Source organism: Cucurbita moschata, unplaced genomic scaffold, assembly GCF_002738365.1.
Source record: "Cucurbita moschata cultivar Rifu unplaced genomic scaffold, Cmos_1.0 Cmo_Scf00009, whole genome shotgun sequence".
Taxonomy (NCBI): domain Eukaryota; kingdom Viridiplantae; phylum Streptophyta; class Magnoliopsida; order Cucurbitales; family Cucurbitaceae; genus Cucurbita; species Cucurbita moschata.
In genome coordinates this window covers 5,540,858-5,564,841 of record NW_019268525.1, presented here as the reverse complement: position 1 = coordinate 5,564,841, position 23,984 = coordinate 5,540,858, and the positions used below count along the sequence as shown (strand labels likewise).

The window sequence follows — 23,984 nt, the reverse complement described above, 5'->3', positions numbered from 1 at the left end:
AAAAAAAAAAAAAAAAAAAAAAAAAAAAAAAAAAAAAAAAAAAAAAAAAAATAGTGGTTAAGAAAAAAGTTAAGTATGCGATGGAAGAACACTACAAAACTCTCACCACCAATGGATTATAAACATTCCCGTGTCATTCATACCAATTGGATGTTCTTTTGTAAGGTATCTTGGGTTTGTTTATTTCTTCTTGAATTGGATATATCTTTGGGATTCTTGCAGCTTCTCGAACCTGGGAGATATATATGGCTGTTAAAAGCATTATACGGTCTTCTAATGTTACTTCCTCAGGTATGCCTTGTTAATCTTCAGATGCTCCTTTTTCTTTTTCCCATATTAACTTATAATGAGGCCAGTGTTACTTTTTCCTGCTATATATTAATATGGAGGATATGACTTTCTTGTATTCATTGTTTCTTTGGGCACAGTAAAAAGATAGAATTTGGTCACAAGATTCTGAAAATTTTATTACTACAGTACTTTGACCTTGTGACATCCGACTTTGAATATGTAGATCCCGGATGTTTGCCTGGATACAATATTTGTACTTTTAAATTTCAAGGACTGAATGGGTCTCGGGTCCAATCCTGAGAGCTAGCTTATTGGATAGTTTCGAATGCCATGGAATGACTGCTTGGACAAGAGCCGCACACACTGCGTGTTTGGTGAGCTTTTTGTAACTGGATAGACAGACGAACATGTACCTTGTCCTTTTGGCCTCGATGATCCAAAGTCAGTCTCCATTCATGCACCTTATCTTCAGCTCCAAGAGGAATATTAAGAGACCAAAAGGGATATACAGGGACAGTGTCAAAAACAAGCCCAAAAACAAGACAACCCTCATGCTCAAATACAGAAAGGGACTCTAATTAAAAAAAATCACACTAGGCTAATAGTTACAAAAGAAAAAAAAAAAGAAAAAAAAAAGAAGTGTCTTAGCAGGCGCCCCAAGGATGATTTAAACCTAATCACATCCCAAAGATCCTCCTCAAATTGCTCGATCCCACGTTTGCCTGTAGCCTTGCACTAGGCCAGTCTGCCTCGTTGGTAGGAAGCATTGCCCAACCTCAACCATCTTACCTCTCTAGTAGATATCTGCCACCCCACTACAAAGACAATCCCTCACTCCTATACCCAAGCATAGTCCAAGGAATTCTATATTTGTAGGATCACTGCACAGACAGTGCGGTATGGCAACAAACTAAAACATTAAAATGGACATCCAAACCAAGCTAATATATCCTTTGTGAAAAGAAAAGGTCCCAATTTCACTCTAGGATTGGTTCTTGAGCTGGGATGATGTTGTTGCCTTATGTATTTTTTTCCCAATAGATACACGTCTTACTGTTAAGAGCAGTATTTATTCTATATTCTTTTTCTTAATTGCAAGATGTGCGCTCTTTATTGGATTTTCAATTTTCATAACTTATAATAATGATAAAGCGTGGTTTTATGAGACACTTGCATAATTAGAATAAAAGAAGTATGCATTTTTTAATATAGTAGAAAACTTGAAATTTTACTAGCACAATCCAAATCAAACTCCAATTCGAATATAATATAAAATATAATTAGAAATAGGCACACTTATGCTATATTTGAAACAAGTAAAAAAATTGTAACTTTCTTTGTAAGCTTCAGGTGTTAAAGTTTATGCTAGGCTTCGAACCGTGCAAACCCAAAAAAGAGGCGCTAGTGTTAGGCGTTTCATCTCTTTATTGCAGATATCTATGATTAAAACAATTTTCTTCACAATTCATTCAGTGAAAAATTCAAGAAAGAAAATAGGTTGACATGGAATTGGGACACTTGGTTGATCGTTTGTTTGGATAACAGCTTTGATGATGATTTCGTTTTTTTATGCATCACCACTTAGCTTTTTTAACAGAAATAAACTATGTTAACCACTTCAATATGTTCATTTATTTAATGAATGACAATACACTTGTGATGCATTAGTTGACTTTTTTGTTTACCTATGGTTTGACATGAAAACACAGCAAAGTACCGCCTTTAAGTTACTACGAACACGTCTCAAAACAGTGCCTCCGTACTCGTTTAGTGGCGAGCACTTCAAGATGTCTGGGTTGAATATACATGAAGATGGTGATCCAAGCCAGGATGCTGGGAACTATCGAAATGGGATTAACTTCGCTGCTAGGCTGCAACAATTCGAGCACATGCAGCATGAACATCGCTTGCGTGCAAAGGAGCAGACACTGCCACGGACCAGTACTCCACCTTCGATGACAACAACGGTTTGTTGACACATTATTTCCAAAATCCTTTAGCTTTATACTAGCATCCATTCCTATCATTTACCAGCTTTGTTTCAGAGTGAATTTTTCATTTCTATTGAGTGAAAAGCTTTTATAATGATGGTCTGGAAAGGATTGGATATAATTCATCATACCTTTGCGTACTATAAACAAAAGTGAGTTTCTGCATGAAGTACTATGACTTGTATCTTATTTCTGCAAAATGTTTCGAAACCACCACTCTATATAACGTGGGTTTAAGCAAGGAATAGCATTTTATCGCATTGAAGAAAAAACCTTTTGCCTGTGTTTGATAATTACTTTCAAAGTTCTTTCCATCAACAATATGCTTATTTCTGTTTGTTTTTCTCTTAACATGCTTAACTTGTCAATCTCCATTTTGGATAATCAACCCAGAAAAGAAGTATTGAAATTGTTTTTGAAATATGTAGGGGGTTGAAAACTCGGAAGAAACAGGACGGACAATCCCAACCCCAGCCCCGGCCCCAACCTCAGCCGCTGCCTCAGCCTCAGCTGCAGCACCAGAGACTAATAGGCCTCCTTCAAGATCAAGGAGAGGGCTAGGGCAATTACAGTTATGATTATATTCTTCATTATATACAGTGGATTCAGTGATGCATCAGATTTTGTGTAGTTTGTAAAATTGTATATCATAGTAGAGTTTGGTCTAAAAGACACCTTTTTTTTCTTTTGTTCGTTAGTGTGTGGTTGGGGACGGCTGCATATAAAAGAGATGAGCTCAGTTTTTGGCTGAGCAATTCTTTTCATTTTGTATAAGGGGACATTTTTTTTACCCATGTGGTTGTGTTGTTTTTTCGTTGAAGCCATAGTGGGTAAAAAAAAAGGGGGGAAAGTACTTAGAAGAAGAAAGTTCAGTTTGTTTTCCTTCTCTTTTTCTTCCTTTCATTTTGCTTGTTCGTCGTCTTGTAACAATCTTCTTGAATAAGTTCAAGCTAATTAATGTACAGACACTTCCTGTGGGTGTTTATTGACTTCAAACAAAACAGTGCTTCTTCCCAGCAGCTCTGGTGGTACAACTTTGTCACTTCTGAAAGTATTTGAATGGGTGTAATATTGATTCATATTTATTTGTAGCTTACAAAGGTAATATTAAGCTGGTAAATGAGTCATATATTTTCTAGAGTTGGACTATTCTAGTGGTTGCACTTCACTCTATCGTGGTTTGATTTGATAATAGGAGAATAATTAAGTGCTTAGCTAAATTAGTTGAACCTTAGTAAGTCCGAACATTGAGATACACTTAGAGGAGCTAGGTCACATGGCACCGATGAACTAGGAGTACTCAGTGATACTAGATCGTGTGAATTTAATGATTGAAATGAGATTAGAGGAGCTAGATTACATGAACCTAACCAAACTATTGGGTAAGGTCTTGTGACACTAATAAGTGAGATAAGCTCAAAATCTAGATTCGGTTAATGTGGCCATTATGTTTGATATTGTGACACCAAAGAGTAAACGATATATGTTTAGAGTAAGAAATTTAGAGTAAGAAAGTCCTAGCATAAGCTCAAGTAAACTTAATAAAATTAGGTGTAAGACTCCTTTAGAATTAGTTATATCGTAAGAAATTTAGAGTAAGAAAGTCCTAGCATAAGCTCAAGTAAACTTAATAAAATTAGGTGTAAGAACTCCTTTAGAATTAGCAAGCATTAAGATGTGAGTCACGTGATCTCGTCAATTGCCCTGACTTGGGCCATCACCTTTAAGAACTATAGGGTCTCTATCCAAAATTTGGATAAGGATCCAAGAATTTAGAATCCAAATCTGGCACATGTGTACTCCGAGATTTCCTTACATCCCACATTATTTACTCCCTCTTGTAAGGTCATGTTTGGTCGCAGCCCATATTGAGGACAACTCCTAGGCACATGAAGATGACCCTCATATTTGTTAACCATTCTATTATTAAAATAGATAGTTCTCATTTGAATGTAGTCTCAATTCCTTGGTCTGTTTATTCCTTGATGAGATGTTTTTATATATAAATTGATTTGCTTTTGTTCCCAGTTCTTTTTGTAGGATAAGTAAAAAATGCGGGCTGGTACAATTAAATTGGAACACTATACGATGATTTAACCAAATAAATATTCTGAACTTTCTACGGGAAATCAAATGGCAAGATTCTAGTAAACATGAAATTGTTGATAAAAAGTTTACATTAAAAAGCATATAGTATATGGCTAGTAAATCCATGCAGCATCTCATTTTTCTTTTAAAATTTTGATGATAAAGTCCCAAAAAAAAAAAAAGTGGAAGAACTTGCAATACTTTGTCGGAAAACAGGACGGGGAAAAGATCCAAATTCTGGCTATTTATAGGCACATTCCTCGTGAAATCCACCGGCGGACGATGAATATCAGCCGTCAGCGACGGAGAGTCCCGTCGACATCATCATCACCTTGAACTCCTCAAAGCTAATCATTCCGTCGCCGTTTCTATCGACGCCACTGATCATCCGTCGACAATCCTCTACCGAGCAATCGTCCCCCAAACTCTTCAGAACCTCGTGCAATTCCTCAGCGGTGATCGATCCGTTTCCATCGATATCGTAGACCGAAAACGCCTCTCTTAGATTCTCCAACAGCTCCTCAGGATCGATCTCTTTAGTATTTAACTCCACGAACTCCTGCAAATCGATGAATCCGTCTCCATCAGCGTCAAATTCCTCGATCATCTTCGCGAGCTCTTCCTCCTTAGCGTTGTGCCCTAGGCTCCCCAAAATCGTGCCTAATTCCGAAGAAGAGATCTTTCCATCACCATTCACATCGAATTTCTTGAATACCTCCTCGAGCTCCGCTATCTGAGCCCGTGAATCTTCCAATGAAGATCCAGACCCTAGCGTCGAGGACGCGGAGACGAGCGGAGAATCGACGGAGGCGAATGGCTTCTTCTTTCGGCAGAAAAGAGATTTGAATCCCATGATTAATTCCTCTCTTCTGCTACGAAGAAGAATCCAACTCCAAAACCGATTTCAGAAGAAATTGAAAATCGGAGGATTGAAGATGAACATGAAGGATAAAGGAGCCATTATCGATCGAGAAAGTGGAAGAGAATTTGGGGGGAAAATTGAAGCGGTGAAGGAAACTGGGGATTTCAGATGGGTTACAGTTCGTTAATTCGTAATTATATAGAGAGAGAGAGAGATTAACAAAGAGGATGAATGGCGCTAATTAGGGTTGGGATTTATTCCTCTTTTTTTGTTTTTTTTTTCTTCCTTTTATTAATCTTTATTTTTCCCAAATATTTGGTGGGAGAATGTATGAAGACATTGTCATGGATGGTGCATGCCTATGTCATCAAGTGTATCGAGTCGAGAGTTTTGATTCAATTGATTTAATTGGTGCATGTCCTATTATCCACGTTAGTAACTTGAAACGTTACTTTCCAAACCCAATTATTTCCATGTATGCAAACTAGTTATGTTATCCATGTAATTTGAAACGTTGTTCTCCCAACTAAGAAAACGTCGAACACAAAGAGACAACACAACTTCATGTAAAGAAAGAAGCACCACGACTAGCATATAACTTACGGAGGAGGAATAGACACACCACGACTAGCATATAACTCAGGGAGGAGGAATAGACAACTAGTCATGAGTTATTTTAATGAAATTAAATCTTTTTTTCAGCTCAACGAATAAGAATGGAATCACCAAATTCCATCCACCGAAATTAAAATAATATTCAATTTATGAGATCCTTAATATTTACGAGAACAGCCATGTGGACTAAGAGGCATGGACAAGTCCATAGAGGGGTACTACGGACTGCGTCCTTCTTCTGCCACTTAAACAGGGAGAAAACAGCGGTCATTCAGCGATGGCGGGTTTTTTTTTTTTTTTTTCTTTTGAGGCTTTTTGATCCCTAAAGTATTATGGCCGCTTGGGCTTAATATCACTACTCACCCGTTTCTCAAACCCAACTCTTTTACTTTCTCCATCTCTCTCTCCTCCCTCTTTCTTAATTCTTTCATTCATCTAGAAACTTTCTAAACCTCTCTCTCTCTCTCTCTCTCTCTCTCTGTTATTCTATGCTTCATGGGCTCTGAAGGATCCAGGGTGGTTGGTGAGTTCTTCAAAACCCTAATTTTCTTCTCTCCTTTTCCTTTCCTTTCTGGGTTTTTATCTTTTGATTTCGATCTTCGTTTCTTTGATTACTGGATCGTTGTTGGGTTTATTGGGTTTATTGGGATTTTCGGGATTCTGTTTTTTCTAATTTGGAGTTTGGGTTTTGATGGAATTGTTGAATTGTTCATAGTTTAAGTGATGGGTTTGAATCCCTTGGATTCAAATCCATGTTGTTCGTGTGTTTGATTAATAATCATGGAACTTCTTTGAACTATTTGATCAAGCTGTTTAAATTTATTGTTGTCGAAGTCGTGGTTGATCGAATTAGTTTTTATAATGACAGAGAATAGTGTAATTTGAAATTTGGATCCGTGACTGATGAATTTTGAGTTCTGATAGAGCAATGATCTTTTTCCTGTTTCTTACTCCTGGCTGACCTCTGCAAACTAGGACTTCAATATCATAACCTCTTCTGGCTATGACTTGATTACCCCTTGGATTGATTGGCTTGCCTTTGAGAGGTTGTATGGAACTTAGTCCTTCTTGTCAATTCCATTTCCCTCTTCTTTTTGTGGTTTGTGCTACTTAGTCCTAAAGAACATGTATGCTTTGCTCTTGTCTATCCTGAGCCGCGAGTGAGGCTGGAGAGCAAAAAAGAACGAATGGATATGTGGGATTCCCGAGAAATTCTTCGATTTCTTCCGGAAGTCGATGGAGTTTGGCGAAGCCCTTTCCTTCCCTTTACTTTAGGGCTTGCTTGCCTTTAAGTAAGGGAATAGTCCAACTTTCGACCCTATTTGGCTTTCAGTACTTTCTATTCTCGGTAACACTATTTATGTCCCTAAATCAATCTGATATTCCGTGAGTTGTCCGACCTGCCTCGATCCTGTTGGACCTTCAATCTCTCAACTGTTGGTTCAATTGGTTCAGTTTTCAACCAGTACTTGGAGTCACTCGGTTTCTCATTCCTTATTTCCTTTCCAGTTTTTGTTTTTGGTTTCAGTTTGGTCAGAAAATCAATTTCAGTTGAAGTGTATGCTCCATTAGAAGTGCTTAGATCGATGAAAGATCAGGGATGTAATGAATCTTGACTATAAGAAATGATGAAACCAACTGAAGTGGTCTATGCCATTTAGCTTTGGTGAAGGATCGTATAAGATTTTATCGAAGGTGCTCGAAATCCCACTTTGGCCACCAAAGGATAGTTGGAAGACCTTAAAAGAGGTCATCTGCTTTCAAGGATGGATACCTAACATCTTTAGATGTCCAACATCTAATCAAGAATTTGGTCGTCCAACGATAACGGACTCTCCAAATATTTCCCTAATGGCTTAATATTGTCTACTTCAGGCATGAATCCTCGTGATTTTGTTTTGGAAATAACCAAAAGCTCTCGTACTAACGGGGATAATTGTCCTTATTTATATATCATGGATCTCTCTTTTCCTTAACTAGTGTGAAACTTTGTTTGCACCTAACAATCCTCTTCTCTAACAAAGTACCACCTTGAGCCTCCCTTCATCTGTTCACCCCCGATTGCCTGTGAGAGTTTGCTCTTATCAAGCCCCAAAGCAAAGCCAAATTGAACACAACCATGGATACTCATTGTGGGATATACTTGGTGTCAACCACCATCGCGCCCTTAATCTCCTCCCCTCGAACAAAGATAGAGTCTACCTATTAGTCTACCCGTCCTGATAGGACTACTCTCCATCCAAAGCCATTTGATTCGATAGAGCTCTTGCCACATCTCAAGCACTATTTGTCCAATCTAGGGACTCATCTCACAAGGCTCACTAATTTTGTTCGGAATTCGAGGATCTCACAAACACAACTAAGTTTTAAAACCATGGCTTTGATACCCTTGAGAAATGTAAGAATTCCTACCGTTAGCCTGTTTACTTAAAATTCCTTCAACATGCCTTCAAAACTCAGTAAAATAACCAACTATGACATGCCCAAGTAACAAAGAAGCCAGTAGCCAAGCATAGCCCTCCAGGACTGTCAATTTGCATCCTTGAGGTCTTGATTTGATTTAACTAGTATGTCCTTATTAGATCTTGGTTCTTAATTCTCTACAATGAAAAATGACACACCATATTTGAGTCATGTCTTGCCTTTATTTTTTCATATACCTTATTAAACGTGGTTGGTTTTATCAGTTTTATGATACAGTTGTATTTCTTGTGTGTATGTGCTTGTATAATCTATATGCTGTTCTCAAAAACTTTTTATCCTGTCTCTCTCTACGGTCCAGCTCGAATCGGATTCTGGGTGTTATCTGTCTTGAAACCCATAGACCCAGTTACTCGTGTTACAACTTTGAAGCACGATAGCTTTAGCTTGCTAATTATATCTCTTTGCTTGACCTATGCCGTCTGTTTGTTTGCAGTTCCTAGGAATTTTAGATTATTGGAAGAGCTCGAGCGAGGTGAAAAGGGGATTGGGGATGGAACTGTCAGCTATGGCATGGATGATCCAGATGATTTGCTCATGCAATCTTGGACTGGTACCATTATAGGTCCACCTAATGTGAGTTTCAACTTTTCTGCTTACAGGTTGGATCTTTTTCTTGTTTGCATGAATTTGAGGTATTCTCTCAGAAAATGGATTATATTTACTCCTAAGTTGCATTTGCTATAAACATTTTGTCACGATTTCGAAAACGAGTAAGCAAAGAAGATGCCAAGATTTTGAAAACGAGTTGCATTCTCTCAGAAAATGCCAAGATTTTAATTATCCTCGCATCGGTTTGAGAGGGGAACGAAATATTCCTTATAAAAGTGTGGAAACCTCTCCATAGCCGACGCATTTTAGAATCGTGAGGCTGACAACGATACGTAATGGGCCAAAGTAGACAATATCTGCTAGGGGTAGGCTTGGGTTATTACACTCTCTTTCCCTCGCGTCTGTCTCTCTTGATACATAGCATGACTGTTTCTGTTGTTTTTCCTTACTAATTTTATACGTTCTCAAATGCCTACAGTTCGCCCTTAGCTCGTCTCACTTAAAATTTGATGGTCTGATGTGTTGTTTTAGACTGTTCATGAAGGGCGAATCTACCAATTGAAGCTATTTTGTGGAAAGGATTATCCAGATAATCCACCAGCCGTCAGATTCCAAAGTAGGATAAACATGACATGTGTCAATCCCGAAACTGGAATGGTACGAACCATTTCTTAAGCCATTTGTAACCATTTTATAACTGGAAATAATGTATGCTTGCTCAAATTACCAGGTTGAAAGGAACCTCCTTCCCATGCTTGCAAAATGGCAAAGGGAATACACAATGGAGGATATATTAACTCAATTGAAGAAAGAAATGATGTCCTCACAAAATAGGAAGCTGGCTCAGCCTCCTGAAGGTGCTTATATATCACCACTTAGATCATCTTTTCTTGCTTTTCTGCTAAAATGTTCTGCTGCTGTCATTTAAGAACCGTTTTACTATTTCGAAACACTACTTCTTACCTTGTTCGTAGACAAAGCTAATTCGAAACAACGTTCTCAGGGAACGAAGAGGGAAGGACAGAACAAAAGGGGCTAGTCCTGAAATGTTGCATTCTTTGATTCGGGTGAGAATTTGTTTCCCGAAAAAGTTTAGGGACTAAATTTGTGATAAGACCGAGCTATTACAATAATATCATAAGCTGAACTCGTGCAGATTTTGGGCGTACAGGGAGAATAAGATTGGTGAATGCTGAAGGCTTCTAAGATAGCAGTTAACATAGCAATTTGAATTTGGCAAGCTCCCAATAAGGAGCTTAGTTTTCTGAAGTAAATGATGTGTGTTATGTAAGGATGAAGCTTTGAAGATGGATATTCTCAGTGTAAATGAATTCTTCTATATCATCAACGTTTAAGCTATAAATGTACTTAAAATATATGAGTTTGGTTATGGGTTTTTTACCAAATGAACAACAAAAAATAAGTACGCATTGATATTGTTATATTAAAATTCGAACCGTATGATATCCCATTTGCATATCGACACTCGAACCATATTGGTCAAGTCATTTCGAGGACGAATATCGCGTCGAAAGTCTACCTCCCACATCTCCCACATGTTTGGTTGAGTTGATCAACTTCCCTATCAATTCTCATCCACACAACCCTTATTAATACATATCTTTGTTGTTCATCACCAAATCCTTCCCACCACACAATCATTCACGTCCTCAACCTCTCAAAAGAAACTTCCAAGGCACAAACTCTCACAAGATATTCATTGCAGACCCATTATGTTTATTAAATACAAAATTTTGGGTTCAATCATTGTAGGTTGCCCTACACGTTCACGTAATAGTTCGAACCTCTTTTTAAATCTATCCATATAGCACTATCTGAATGACTTCTCTTCTCTAAACCACACTGCTTATTCAATAGAGATCTACCACGAATCTTCAATATGACTACATCGAGACTCAATTTTTTTGGTCGACATCAAAGAATTCTATCAACAAAACTAAGTTAAGATAAGGGCATGACTTAACTTTGATACCATCTATAGAAACAACGTGTAATAGCCCAAGCCCACCATTAGTGGAATTGTCTTCTAATAGACTTTTCCTTTCGGGCTTTCCCTCAACGTGTCTACTAGGAATAAGTTTCTACACCCAAGGAATGCTTTGGTGGGATCTCACAATCCACCTCCTTTAAAGGCCCATCGTCCGGTGTATAACAGCCTAATAAACAATGTTTCGTCCTCTCTCCAATTGGTATAAAATCTCATCAAACGAAACTCGCAATAATATAATATTATCAACTTTTGAGTATAGGCGCTCCTAGCTTTACTCTCAATCTTCCTTGTTTTGGCTTGCTTAATTAAGGTGATACTCAAAGAATGCAGAACCAAAATGGAACACAAACGTTAAAAAATAAAAATTAAAAAAAAAAAAAAAAAGTAATAAAAAAATAGGAGGTCGGCATGGGCACCGCCGTTAANACGAGTTAAAAAAAAAAAAAAAAAAAAAAAAAAAAAAGTAATAAAAAAATAGGAGGTCGGCATGGGCACCGCCGTTAACGAGTGGGCGTCCGGAAAGTAAGGGGGATATAATAGTCTTTTTAAACAAAAGAGGAGACGTGGCGTCAAATCCATGCTCCATTTCTTCCACGCTTACAGCTAACAGAAACCCGTTTTCCCTCCCTTTCCATTTTCAACGTACACGCAATCTCCTTATTACCCCTAATTTCTCAATCCCCTTCTTTCTTTTTTTTTTTGCATTAAAACTTTCCTCTTTCCTAATTTGTCCTTTTACAATACTGCGTCGTTTTCAAATTTTAAAAATATTTAAAATATTTAATTCTATATTTAATAATAAATGTTAGACCCATAACTTTTTAAGTTCTAAATTAAAAATTTATATAAAGTTCGAAAATGACATTTAACGATTCAACTAACCCAACTTTTCTAATTACAAATTCGAAAAAGCGACCTAAAAATTTATATACATAAATATAGGTTTTTATTATATCAAAATATTTTTATTTTATTTACTTTTCAAATATCTTTCTAAAAAACAAAAACAAAATTATATTAATAAAAATTTGACTTATTTAACCTTATTATTCAGTTCACACTATAAAATAAAATTAATTTGTTAAAACCATTTGAAATTGATGTATAAAGAAGTTGGCTTTGTGAATTTAAGCATTTTTTTTAATTTTTTCTAATTTTTTTATTTTTTTATTTTTTTATTTTTTTATTTTTTTTTCCAAAACTTCACAAACATGCGAAAAAGATTTTTTTGGGTGAAAATTAAATAACATTAGGAAAAAAAAAAAAAGTCTATGGGTGGTGGAAGACTTTAAGTAGTGCTTATAATCTTCCATTTAAAAAAAATAAAAAATAAAAAAAGGAACGTTAATTTTTTTTATAGGCTAAATTAATAAAAATACCTTTAAATTTTATTCTTTTTACCTAAAAAAAATTAAAAATATATATATAATTTAGTTTTATTTTTTTTAAAAAAAAAAAAGAATGAAAAGAAAATAGGTATGGAGTGGAGGACAAGTCAGAGTTGGAAGACGTCAAAAAAAAAAAGAGTGTATATAAGGAGGGGAGTAATGGTTCCATTTTCATATCCTCCAAAACGCACCGCTTAATTACCAAACCAAAATTACAAAAAGGCCCTCCTCTCTCGTTCTTCTTCTTCTTCTTCTTCTTGTTCCCCATGACTGAACTCTCGACTCTGTCATCGAGCCTCAGCGGAGAAGGTAAATTCCCAAAAACCCCCCCAGAATTTGTCGAAATTGCGTTTCTGTCATTTTGATTTTAGAAGGTAAGGGTCACCTATGGTTGTATGCAGGGAACAACGTGCTGCAGAAACACGTGGCGTTCTTTGATAGGAACAAAGATGGGGTGGTTTATCCATGGGAGACCTTCAAGGGCTTCCGAGCAATTGGCGCCAATTTCCTATTGTCCGCCGTCGCCGCCGTTTTTATTAACGTTGGACTCAGCTCTAAAACCCGACCGGTAAAATCCCTCTCCTCCCCTCTCCTCTCAATGTATAATTTTAATTATTTTGGAAAATGGAAAAAAAAAAAAAAACACACACACACACCAAAGCTTAGCACACCGCCCCGTATCCACCTCATTTTGGATATAACCTTCTTGTTAGCACATCTCTCGATGTGGTTCTGATACCATAAGTAACAATTCAACCCTGAGGAAAAAAAAATTATAAAAGCTTTTATATTTGGTATATTATTAATGTGATTTCATATTTATATATATATATATGCATTGCTTTTGCAGGGGAAATTTCCAAATTTGATGTTCCCAATTGAGATAAAGAACATCCAACTTGCCAAACATGGAAGCGATTCTGGCGTATATGATCAACAGGGAAGGTAGCTATTGATCACTAATTGCTTCCAACTACTCTCAACTTTATAACTTTAATTTGTTCATCTTTAATCTTTGATGTGTCAATACGAGCGTGTATTAGGTATTGATTGCTTGTCTTACTCAATGCTTGGTTCAATCAATTTATGTATGGTTTCATTAATAACTTTGCTTAGGAGGTTAATGCACGTGTTTGAATTGATATGTCGTTTATTAAACCATCGATGATAGAATGACGACGACCCAATAGGTCGTTAAAAAGAAGAAAACAAAATATTTTGAAATGGGTGATTGTGAATGGCAGATTTGTTGCTACAAAATTTGAAGAAATATTTGGGAAGCATGCCTTAACCTACCCGGATGCGTTGACGGAAGAAGAGGTGAAAGGCTTGCTAAAGACAAATAGAGAACCTAAAGACTACGGTGGATGGTTGGTTTCTTCCCTAACTCTTCCTCAAATTTTAAGTTAAATCCCTATCGTTTTATTAGTTTTTTAAATTTAGATTTAGTCCCTGTGATTTCAATTTAGTTCTTACGGATTTTTGTTAAATTTTACCCATCATCGTACAATTATCTTTCACCCAGGTCGATGATCTCATTTATTTTTACCTATAATTTTTTACTCTCGACTTTAAATCTCAATACAAGCCGTCAACATAATTAGTGAAACCGGAAAAACCCACGAGAATGAGAACGAGAAGGGTTATAGTGACCAAATTTACAATTTAACCCATGGAAATTAATATGATTTATGGTATTTGTTTAAGGGTTGGTGCATGGGCAGAATGGACAATTCTGTACAGTCTTTGCAAAGATGAGAATGGCTTGCTTCAGAAGCAAACTGTGAAGGCTGTTTATGATGGAAGCTTATTTGAAGACATGGAGAAAGAGAGAGCATCAAAAAACAAGAAATGAAAAACATTTTCATTATTTACTTATTTCTCATTTTATCCCTTTTAATTTAACAAATGTGTGTAATGCTACAAATTGTTTCACCAAATTGTTCGACTTCGTGTGATATCGCTATAAAATGTATGGTTTCTTGCATTCGTATTTTTCTTGATTCCTCCTAAGATTTGTATGTGCTTCAAATAACAACTTATCAGACATGTCTCAATTTTTAAGGATCTATGTTTTAAAAACTCGAATTAATTATTTGATTTATTTCAATAGTTTGAGTAAATGATTCGGGAAAAAGTTGATTGCATGGAATCGATCGAACATATAAAGTACTCATTAGAAACCTCTTCTCTTCCTTCATCTCTTTGAAAATGGCTTCATTTCTCTACCTCTTTCTTCTCCTCTTCATTTCTACTCTTCCGCCGCCGTCCATGGCGGCCCTCACCGGCGAGACGTCTTTTGTCTACGGTGGCTGTTCTCAGTCAAAATACACACCCGGGTCAACCATCGAGTCAAATATCAACTCTCTCCTCACTTCCCTCCTCACCTCCTCCTCCTTCACACTCTACACTAACTTCACCGTCGCCGGCGCCGGCGCCGGCGATACTGTATACGGTCTATTCCAGTGTCGTGGCGATCTAAAAAACGTGGCATGTGGCAAGTGTGTGACTCATGCCGTGGCTCAACTTGGGTCTATCTGCCTGGACGCATGCGGTGGCGCGTTGCAGCTGGAGGGGTGTTTTGTGAAGTACGACAACGTTAGCTTTTTGGGAGTGGAGGACAAGACTATGGTGGTGAAGAAGTGTGGGGCGGTGATGGGGTATGATTCCGGTGGGTTGGCTAGAAGGGATGCGGTGTTGGCGTATTTGGCGGCGGCTGATGGCGGCGGTGGGTATCAGCCGTTTAGAGTTGGTGGGTCCGGAGATGTTCAAGGATTGGCGCAGTGCGTTGGGGATTTGGATGCGGTGGAGTGCCAGGATTGTGTTGCGACGGCGGTGGGCCGGCTGAAGGCGGACTGTGCGGCGGCCGGGTGGGGGGATATGTTCTTGGGGAAGTGCTATGCTCGGTTCTCCCATGGCAATGTCCGCCCCCGCGCTGGCGGCGGTGGAAATGGTATGTTTTCTTTTAATATTTAATTTTGGGAAATTACAAACTTCGAATTTAATTAATTAATTTTGCTTATTTACTTACAACGCTTCCATGTAATAGAGATTTACTTGTTAAAATATTTTAATAAATTTTACTAAATAATATTAATAAATATTTAATAACGAGGAGTAGAGAGAAATTTTTTTCCGTTAACTAAACTAGTTAGAGATAAAGATTAGATTATGTATTTCCCGCCCGTCTTATTTAATTTTAATAATTAAAAATATTGAAAAAATATTTAGGATGAAATAAAATTAGAGAAAAAAAAAGTACAAATTTTGTAAAAATTATTTATAATTTTATTTGCATATAAAGGTGTGAAGGGGAGGTTTGAGTCAATGTGATGATTGCTTTCTCATCTTTTCATGCATTTAATTTAACATATTTTTAATTTTCACTTTTCAAAAATAAATTTTGAGAAAAGTATTTAAAAGAGAGAAACAAAAGCAATTTAAAAAAGGGTTTGTTTCATGAATAAATTTAAAATTTTCTTTTTTTTTTAGTAGTTAATTTTTTTTTGGATTCTAATGGGAATGAAAGTTATATCCATCCAATAGAATAAAGACGGGTAGAAAAAAAGAGAATTTCGATAAAGGAAGATCCGTGGAATTTATTTTTTTAATTTATTTTCTATTTAATTATTTACAGATGGTCGAAACGACGATGTTGAGATAGAGAAGACCATTGCAGTAATAATTGGACTCATTGCTGGAATTGCCTTCATCGTCGTCTTCCTCGCTTTCCTAAGTCATTATTGTGACAAACAAAGAGGTATTTAAGCAATTAAATTATTCTTTATCAATTTTCGATAATTAAAAGAATCATTACAAAAAAAAATCTAATTATTATTATTATTTAACCATTTTTATTTTTTTATTTTCTTTTCACAAAATTCTTCGAAAAATTTAATTGAAACACCATTCAAATCATAAGACAAAAAAAAATTAACCTAATTCACTCCGTATTTGAATAAAATTAACATAATTCACTCGGTATTTGAATCTCGATAGGTGGCAAATGAAGTGAATTTTGAAATGGATGCATCTCGAACGTCTTCTTTTGAGTTCATCGACCCGTGGGTTCTTCTCTTCGTAGTCTTAAAAAAAAAAAAAAAAAAAAAGCTTCATTGAAAGAAGCTACAACGACAACAAAGAGAAAAAGCTCATGAGATTCGACATGTCGGACCCACTCAACTTCAAGCTTTATCCTCATATGAATTTACATATTGCTTATTCTCCTTTTTTATTTATTTTTTTGTTTCCCACTATTTGATATATTAATTGAGAATATATTTGATTGAATTCCTTTTTTCTTTTATGGGAGAAAAAAGGAAAACAAAATTGTACTATTAATTGTGTGTTATTTGGTGGGTTTAATGAAAGTTCCTATGCTCTCTGCTTTATATCAGTTAATTAAACATTTATATTTAATTAGATACTCAAATTAATCAACTAATGAGCGTTTAACATCATCCTTTAACTATAGACGACTATGCACAATATCTCAAGCGTTTGCCTACTAAAAAAGAGTCGAAAAATGATTAATCTACGATTAGGCAGAAGTAGGGTTTAATGTGTATAGTATTTCTTTATACATAATTCATGTATACACACAAGAACACTCTAGGACTGACTATGTAGAAGAAAGGAGTGCATATCATGTTATGGTGTATGCGTCCATACAAAATATATTAAAAAAGTATCTCGTGCTCATGACGTACAATATGCATGAGACCCATGTTTTTAAATCATGGTACATGGTTATGATGTACATCGTACTTTGAAAAGATGAAGAAACCACGTAATCTTAATAAAATATATCATCAACTTAAAAACAAAATTAGGATCTAACGTAAATCATACAGAAATACGGTGTAGAATATAATGAAAAAGTAGAAGAGAAAAGTAAAGGACGTGAGACGAATAAAATAAGATAAAGAGTAGAAGAGAATAGAATATGAACTTTAACTTTTTTTTTTTTTGGTATCGTAGAACGAAGATTCTATACAAGAATTGGAATGGGAGTAGAGAAAGAAGAAGAGAAAGGTTTATTTTGTGGTTATAAAGATGATATGATAAAATACATGAGGATTTTCAAAGTTGAGTATCACAACACCCTCAAGGGACCTTATTCTTGCATCAATCCCAAACCCTTTGGTATCAATTCCTGCCCACTAACCATTTTGGCTCTATCATCTAAATTTCGTAATTGAAATGATGGCGTTTCGTGTAACTTGTTATTAGTGTCACCGACACATGAAATATAGTGTCCTCGCTCCTTCATCCCTCCCTCTTGCTTGTGCTCCGTCCTCATGTTCTTCGTGCTTTTTTTGTTTCGATAACTCTCTTATTTTTAAGTATTGATTAAGTCATTCGTGTTTTTTTAGGAGTTTTTTGTGACACTCAAATAAAGGAAGGATATCTCAATGACTCAATCATAGCAACTTCATAGATAAGTCTGTTTTGTTTGGAACAATTCTATGTTGGGTGACCTCTTGGTAATTTTCGTCATACGCATGTGAGACTATGAGTGATGACAAAACATGCTAAAAGGACTAGTGTAAGTACATGGGGATAACTTTCGCTCTTAAGAAGCGAGGAGATGCATGTGAGTGATGACAAAGCATGCTAGAAGAACTCGTGTTGGTCTATGGGGATAGTTTTCACTCTTAAGAAGCGAGGAGTAGGTAACGTGATCATATCATAAGGGAGATACGGAAATGCTGTAAAATTCAAATTTCGAATCTTGGACATGAGTTATTGCTGAATTCCTCGACTTCAGTTTATCTTCATCCGTTAATGAAAATGGTGGTATCTCCTCCAATTCCATCTAGTCCACTATTGATCGACCCTATTATATATTACAATTTATGGATCCTAAGCTTCATCTTAATCTATTGTATTAAATAATCACGACGGTGAGGGAGGGACCACTAGAGAGAGGTTTCCACACCCTTAACAGGAATGTTTCGTTCCTCCCTCTCATGTGAAATCACACATCAATTGGAGATTCGAACTAAACATTCCTGGTAAGGTGTGAAAACTTCTCCACCTATTTAAAAAATGTGAGGCTGACAGCCATGATATGTCACATATCAAAACGCTGGGCTTGAACCGTTACAAACTGGTCTATAAATTTTCAATTTTATATTTTAATAAATCTCAAGTAAATTTAAAAATTAATTAAATTTGATTTTATGTATTATAAATATGTAAATTAAAAAAATAAAAAAAATTGATAAGTTTTGTAAATTAAATTTAGAAACTAAATAAGGGGAAATTTTATGAAGTATTATTATTTTTTAAGAGTAGAATTAAACGTATTCGTATAGTTTAGGAATTAAATAAAAAAAATTAGTTTGTAAAATACGAAAAAATGACAAGTGTCCCATTTCGCACATGCCAGCATCACTTGGCACGTGCTTCGCTAATGTTCCGTCTTCGTTAATCCCCCAAGCAAAACTCATCTTCACACCGCTATACCAAAAAGCATTCAATTTCATTTCACACAGATCAATCAATCTCACAGACTTCCAATTCCCTCTTCGGATCTATCACCAATGGCGTTGGAATGGGTCGTTCTTGGCTATGCCGCCGCCGCCGAGGCAATCATGGTTCTCCTCCTCACGCTTCCAGGCCTTGATGGCCTTCGCAAGGGCCTAATCGCCGTCACTCGCAACCTTCTCAAGCCGTTCCTCTCCGTTGTCCCCTTTTGCCTCTTCTTGCTCATGGACATCTATTGGAAATACGAGACTCGCCCCACTTGCGAATCGGATTCCTGTACTCCTTCAGAATACCTTCGCCACCAGAAATCGATCATGAAGAGCCAACGTAATGCACTCTTGATCGCTGCGGCGCTTGTGTTCTACTGGCTGTTGTACTCTGTCACTCATTTGGTTGTGAAGGTTGAGCAATTGAACCAGCGTGTCGAGAGGTTGAAGAATCGGGATTGAGGATGGAGATGGACGGCGAATCGTGGGTTTTCGAGTAATTGGGTCTTTTTTTTTTCTTTCTTCTGTTTTGGGATTTGTTCTTTAATTTCGGTTTTTTGATGCTATATTATGGATATTGCAGCTCGTTTTGTGTTCCACTCTGATACTGCTATTACATATTATGAAACTGATACGAGTCTTGAATGTCTTAGCGTCCGATTTAAATGTTTGCGGATTACAAAGTTTTTATTCATATAGCTGGTTTGTGGGACTGGTGATTAGGGTTTATGTTTTTGTAAACTCTGTCGTTCTGTTTTCTTATACAGTGGAAATGTTAGTGTTATTTAGTATTGGGATGTTAGTTTTTTTTTTCTTTTTTTCTTTTTGTTCTACTTACACTATGGTTGCTTTGTTTATCATTGTTTTTGGTGTTTGCATTGGATCAGTGCTGATGAAAATGATGGACTTTGTTGTCATTCACCATTTATGTTTTACTTGCACATGGCCGTTGAATTTATCTGGTTTCTAGCTTAATGTGATACTTTCTTGGTACATAGAGGAATCGGTTGAGGAAGATGCACTTCCTGTCCCAAATCTAATTGTGGTGTATGCAGTTCTTGTCTTTAGATTTATTGACGTCTTTCTATATGCTATGTTTTCTTCTTAATGTTAAGTTCTTCCCTACTACCTCTTGTTTGTTAGCTCCTTTGGCGGCAGTTATACTTGTCTTTCTAATGGTGCTTTATGAACGTCCCATAGACTTCTATATGGACTTCTAGGACTTGCTCAGATATACCACCAACCGTACTGTTGTCCAAGTTTAGAGACCTACTGTAACCTTCTAAAATCATTGAAGCAGTTTAGCTTTGTTGGATTTTTTTGAAGAGGTGCAGTTCTTGTTTCTACTCTTGTCCACGAGGAACTGTACGAGTTCCACGAAGCCTTCAAGTAAAATCTTATACCCTTTTGGAATCCTATTATAGAATTGGTCCTAGAGACCTCTCTTTCTAGGAAAGGGCCGCCCTTTGTCTGCCAACACTAAGTCTATTTTGAATCATAATGTACGACCCTCATTGTAATTGTAGAAGGGAACTATATTTGTTCCAGCTTTTGTCCACAAGGAACCTTTCAAGTTAAAAGTACAACCTTTTACCCTTTTTGGAGTCCTATCATAGAAGACGACCAAAAGGGTCTGTTCTTAGAAAGAATGTCTTTTCACCAAGGGACACTTATTGATACTTATCCCGTTTGTTTTGCACTATATTCCAGCTTCAGTAATGGATTGGAGAAAATTCAGAGGGATTTCTTGTGGGAGAGTGTTGATAAGGGTAGCGTTTTCATTCGGTTAGGGGTTAGGTGTGAGATTGTCTTGAGAATGGTTTTGTTAGATGTGTTAGGCATAGGGAACTTGAAACTTTGAAGTATAACCTTGTTGGCTGAAAGACTTTGTTTTCCTCTTTGGAGTCGAATGCTTTTATGGCATACATTTCTGGTGTGCAATATGATGCTCATCTTGTATAATGGATCTTGGTTTCTTATGCTAAAGGCATATTCAAGAATTGGAAAGTTATCTCACCTAGTTGCTCTTTTCAATATTTTGAAATTTTCTATCGAGGATGGCTTGCTTGCTGGAGGACTTGTTGGTTGGGTGATGCCTCATCAAATTAGTTTTGTGGTTACTGTCTGCCTTCTTTGTGAAACTCCACCTTGTATAATTTTCAGAATCGTTGTCCTTTTTGTGGTTGATATTCAGTGCCGTCCTAGGGCTAATGGTTTCTAATTGCGGGTGGAAAACCTTCAGATGGATTCTCTTTTAGGCAATTCTTCACCTTTTTTGTGATCCTCGCTATTATTCGTCACTCACGTGATCCTTGCTCCCCTATGCACTCCTTGTTTTTTTTTATTTTGGATGGTTAGGATTTCCAAGAAGGCTGTTTTCCCCTGCTTAGGAAGTCTTAGGTGGAAGGATTAACTACCACGTTAAAATGCATTCTTTTTGCTATCTTAATGGAGAGTTTTGCCAGTTCGGATGCTTAATCCTTATGTGGAAGGATTAACTACACGATAGAGTACATTTGCTATCTTAATGAAGAGTTTAGCAACCCCCCCGACCAAGCAGGGAGCTCTTAGTGTTTTTGGGCATGGAGGATTTCTGCAGCCTTTTAGGTGATATAACTTATAGCTAGGTTCATCGTCTCCCTGTGAGTGTCTAGAGCTTTCTTTGTTGAGCTTCCTTTGAATTGAGCTTTTATCTCTCGTAAAAAGTTTTCAAGTAGCTTCTTGCTCCCAAATCACAAACAGTTTAAATACAGACAACTAGTGGCCTTAGATTCTTCCTTTTCTTTAGGCTAGGAGATTCTAAAGAAGAGGAGAATGTGGAGAAATCTTGATCTTGGTGCTTCTCTTGTGAGGAATATGAGGTTGGAATTTTAGATTATTGTATCTTCCTGAAATGACGTCTTCTTGGCTTTTGGAAGGAAGGCTTTGGTTTTTCTCATTTCATCCAATGTGTCAGATCCTGGAAGGACTCATTTATGATGTGAAAGAGATATTTTCGGTATGAGATGCAAATTGGAAAACTTGACGTTTGCATGTGTGAGTTAGTATCCATATGTGTGAATTTCCTTTGCCGATTGAGAACCGTTGGTTTTTGCATCCTCAGTATAATTCTGTACGTGCATGAATACTCATTCAAATGAAACTCCAATCTTCTATAGCTTTTGGCTGTCTTCATTTTCCCGTTGACTTTGAGAAGTATATACAATCCCAACATGATCCACCGTTTGTTTCTTTCTTGATCTCAGATGTTATTGAGTTGGAGTCCTAGAAGTTTGAGTTGTTTCCAGTTACTCCCACCACATGGTGGCACAAATCCAACTATTTCTTATGACTTAGGCCAGAGCTGTGTTGAACAAATGTTATAACAACATGGCCATGTGCTTTTGCAAATATAAGTATATAGGGTCCAAGTCCATTGCCCTACACAGTCCATGTTTGGGTACACAACTGCTGACTGGGGAACGGGTTTATACTATGTCAGTCAGGGATATTACATTCTATGAACTAGTTTTTGTGGGGTTAGACGGCTGTTACGTGAAACTAGTTGAGGTGTAACGCAAATTGGCCTGGCCCGAATGTTTACGGACGGGTCAAAGTTTGCAACTAATTGTTGTATTATAGTGTTCGTCTTCACTTGTTCGTCTCGTCGGGACACTTCCTGATAGGATTTTGAAGCATTTGCAGGAAGTCCTCTTTCTAAGTGTTCCTCTTTCTGGCTTCATGTGGTTAGTGTATGTTAATTTGGATCACTTTGAAGGAAGCTTGGAAGGCTGTTCTTATGATGATATTTTGCTTGTGGCAGACGAATTCATGCTTTTTCCTTTAGGCTCTACTTGTGTAATTGTAGGTGAGCATGAGCTTTGTTATCATTTGAAATGGGCTTCAACAAGCAAACGACACGAGATTGTGACACGAGTCGATACAAACATTTTGTTGGCATTGTTTGATTTTGATTTTTCTATTATCGCAGTTCCAAGTAGTAGCCCGACACGTTCGGCATATGGTTGGTTTGTTTTTCCATTTCAGCCACTCAATTTCTGAATATTGAAAGTCCAAAATTATTATTCCCATTTCCCCATTAGTCAATTTACTCTCATATTCCAAATGAATTCAGGGAGGTGAGGGCAATGATCAGGTGGTTCCCGGTCTATCCTGCACTCGGCTGCCTCTCATCCTTATCCACTTATCCCCTTCGTTATGAATATTTATAGCATAAAAAATTAAAAAGAGGGGTTGAAAATGATAGGCCACTGCCCAAACATCACCGACCGTCACAGACGTCTGTGATTGGTTGGGAGATTATGACAGAATGACGCGTTTTCCTCTCCACGGTGGACCCCCGACTTTCAGGCTTTGTTCATACGTTAAAAACGTGACCGTCTACACACCCCTATTTCTTTTTTTCTTTGAGAAAAAAATTTTAAATAATTTTTTGCAAATATGAAAATATTTTTTTTATTTTAGACTACAATTTTCTATTTTAAATATTGAAAGAGAATAATAAAAAAAAAAAAAAACTAAATAGAAATATCCGAAATATCTAAATCCTTATTTCACCGATTTCTAAATGATAACAATATTTAAATTATTAAAATAAAAAAACCGAAAAGCCATTATTACTGAGTATGGGGGCAAAATAGTCATACTGAAACGCAACACGTGAAATTTATGTCGATTTCTTTTGTTTTTTTTTCAATAAAATTGAAATTAAATAAAATCTTATCTTTGAAAATTCATGTCGGCCACACTATTGCATTTGGATTTCAAACACCTTTCTCAATTAACAATTTTTATTTTTTTTTTAATTAGAAACTTACCTTTTATATTTTCTAATAAAAAATTAAAGATTTTGAATACATAAAATTCAATTTAGAGTTTATAAAATTGAGATCTAAAACCTAAGCTTAGGATAATGATTTCCCAGATTGTACAAATTAAATTTATAATTAAATGGACAAATAAAAAGATATTTATTTGCACTATTAGACAAAGGCTTGAGATTGAAACCCTTTTGTTGTTACCTTAGTGGGGAGAATGACAGATAGGTTTCTTCTAGCTCAAGAATTTACCTGCAACTCCCACTTCAAACCCTTGTTCATTAAACCAACACCACACTCCATGTTCTTCCACCAATCTTATCTTCTCACCCTCAAACACCTACCAACAAAATCTTTATCACTAGATAAGTATGCAATATAATCACGAAAACGACAATGAAAGATCGGT

The 23,984-nt window shown here is 36.5% G+C and overlaps 6 protein-coding genes across 6 annotated transcripts in view; 5 read left to right on the top strand and 1 right to left on the bottom strand.

Annotated features, from left to right (window-relative positions):
• The window catches only part of LOC111447407 (protein VAC14 homolog), a 17,539-nt gene extending 14,261 nt beyond the window's left edge, over positions 1-3,278 (top strand). The window contains exons 18-20 of the mRNA XM_023086560.1: positions 223-291; positions 2,001-2,258; positions 2,711-3,278. Coding sequence (XP_022942328.1) covers positions 223-291; positions 2,001-2,258; positions 2,711-2,860 — 477 coding nt within the window. The 3' untranslated portion in view covers positions 2,861-3,278. The remainder of the gene's footprint in view (positions 1-222; positions 292-2,000; positions 2,259-2,710) is intronic.
• A 1,143-nt stretch (positions 3,279-4,421) lies between these two features.
• On the bottom strand, positions 4,422-5,444 carry LOC111447972 (probable calcium-binding protein CML25). Its single transcript, XM_023087389.1, has one exon. The coding sequence runs from the start codon at positions 5,221-5,223 to the stop codon at positions 4,660-4,662; it is 564 nt and encodes a 187-aa protein (XP_022943157.1). The 5' UTR covers positions 5,224-5,444; the 3' UTR covers positions 4,422-4,659.
• Positions 5,445-6,189: 745 nt separating this feature from the next.
• On the top strand, positions 6,190-10,294 carry LOC111447210 (ubiquitin-conjugating enzyme E2 variant 1B-like). The gene is made up of 6 exons (XM_023086254.1): positions 6,190-6,370; positions 8,765-8,904; positions 9,412-9,537; positions 9,611-9,737; positions 9,884-9,947; positions 10,037-10,294. The coding sequence occupies exons 1-5, from the start codon at positions 6,343-6,345 to the stop codon at positions 9,940-9,942; spliced, it is 480 nt and encodes a 159-aa protein (XP_022942022.1). The 5' UTR covers positions 6,190-6,342; the 3' UTR covers positions 9,943-9,947; positions 10,037-10,294.
• A 2,140-nt stretch (positions 10,295-12,434) lies between these two features.
• On the top strand, positions 12,435-14,178 carry LOC111447209 (probable peroxygenase 4). Its single transcript, XM_023086253.1, has 5 exons — positions 12,435-12,588; positions 12,681-12,847; positions 13,130-13,224; positions 13,524-13,649; positions 13,987-14,178. Exons 1-5 carry the CDS (start codon positions 12,546-12,548, stop codon positions 14,132-14,134), a joined length of 579 nt encoding a protein of 192 aa, XP_022942021.1. The 5' UTR covers positions 12,435-12,545; the 3' UTR covers positions 14,135-14,178.
• Positions 14,179-14,424: 246 nt separating this feature from the next.
• Positions 14,425-16,664, top strand: LOC111447208 (cysteine-rich repeat secretory protein 12-like). Its single transcript, XM_023086251.1, has 3 exons — positions 14,425-15,232; positions 15,917-16,039; positions 16,279-16,664. Exons 1-3 carry the CDS (start codon positions 14,491-14,493, stop codon positions 16,287-16,289), a joined length of 876 nt encoding a protein of 291 aa, XP_022942019.1. The 5' UTR covers positions 14,425-14,490; the 3' UTR covers positions 16,290-16,664.
• Positions 16,665-18,733: 2,069 nt separating this feature from the next.
• LOC111447211 lies at positions 18,734-19,549 on the top strand. Its single transcript, XM_023086255.1, has one exon. It carries the CDS (start codon positions 18,828-18,830, stop codon positions 19,218-19,220), a length of 393 nt encoding a protein of 130 aa, XP_022942023.1. The 5' UTR covers positions 18,734-18,827; the 3' UTR covers positions 19,221-19,549.
• Positions 19,550-23,984: the final 4,435 nt, after the last annotated feature.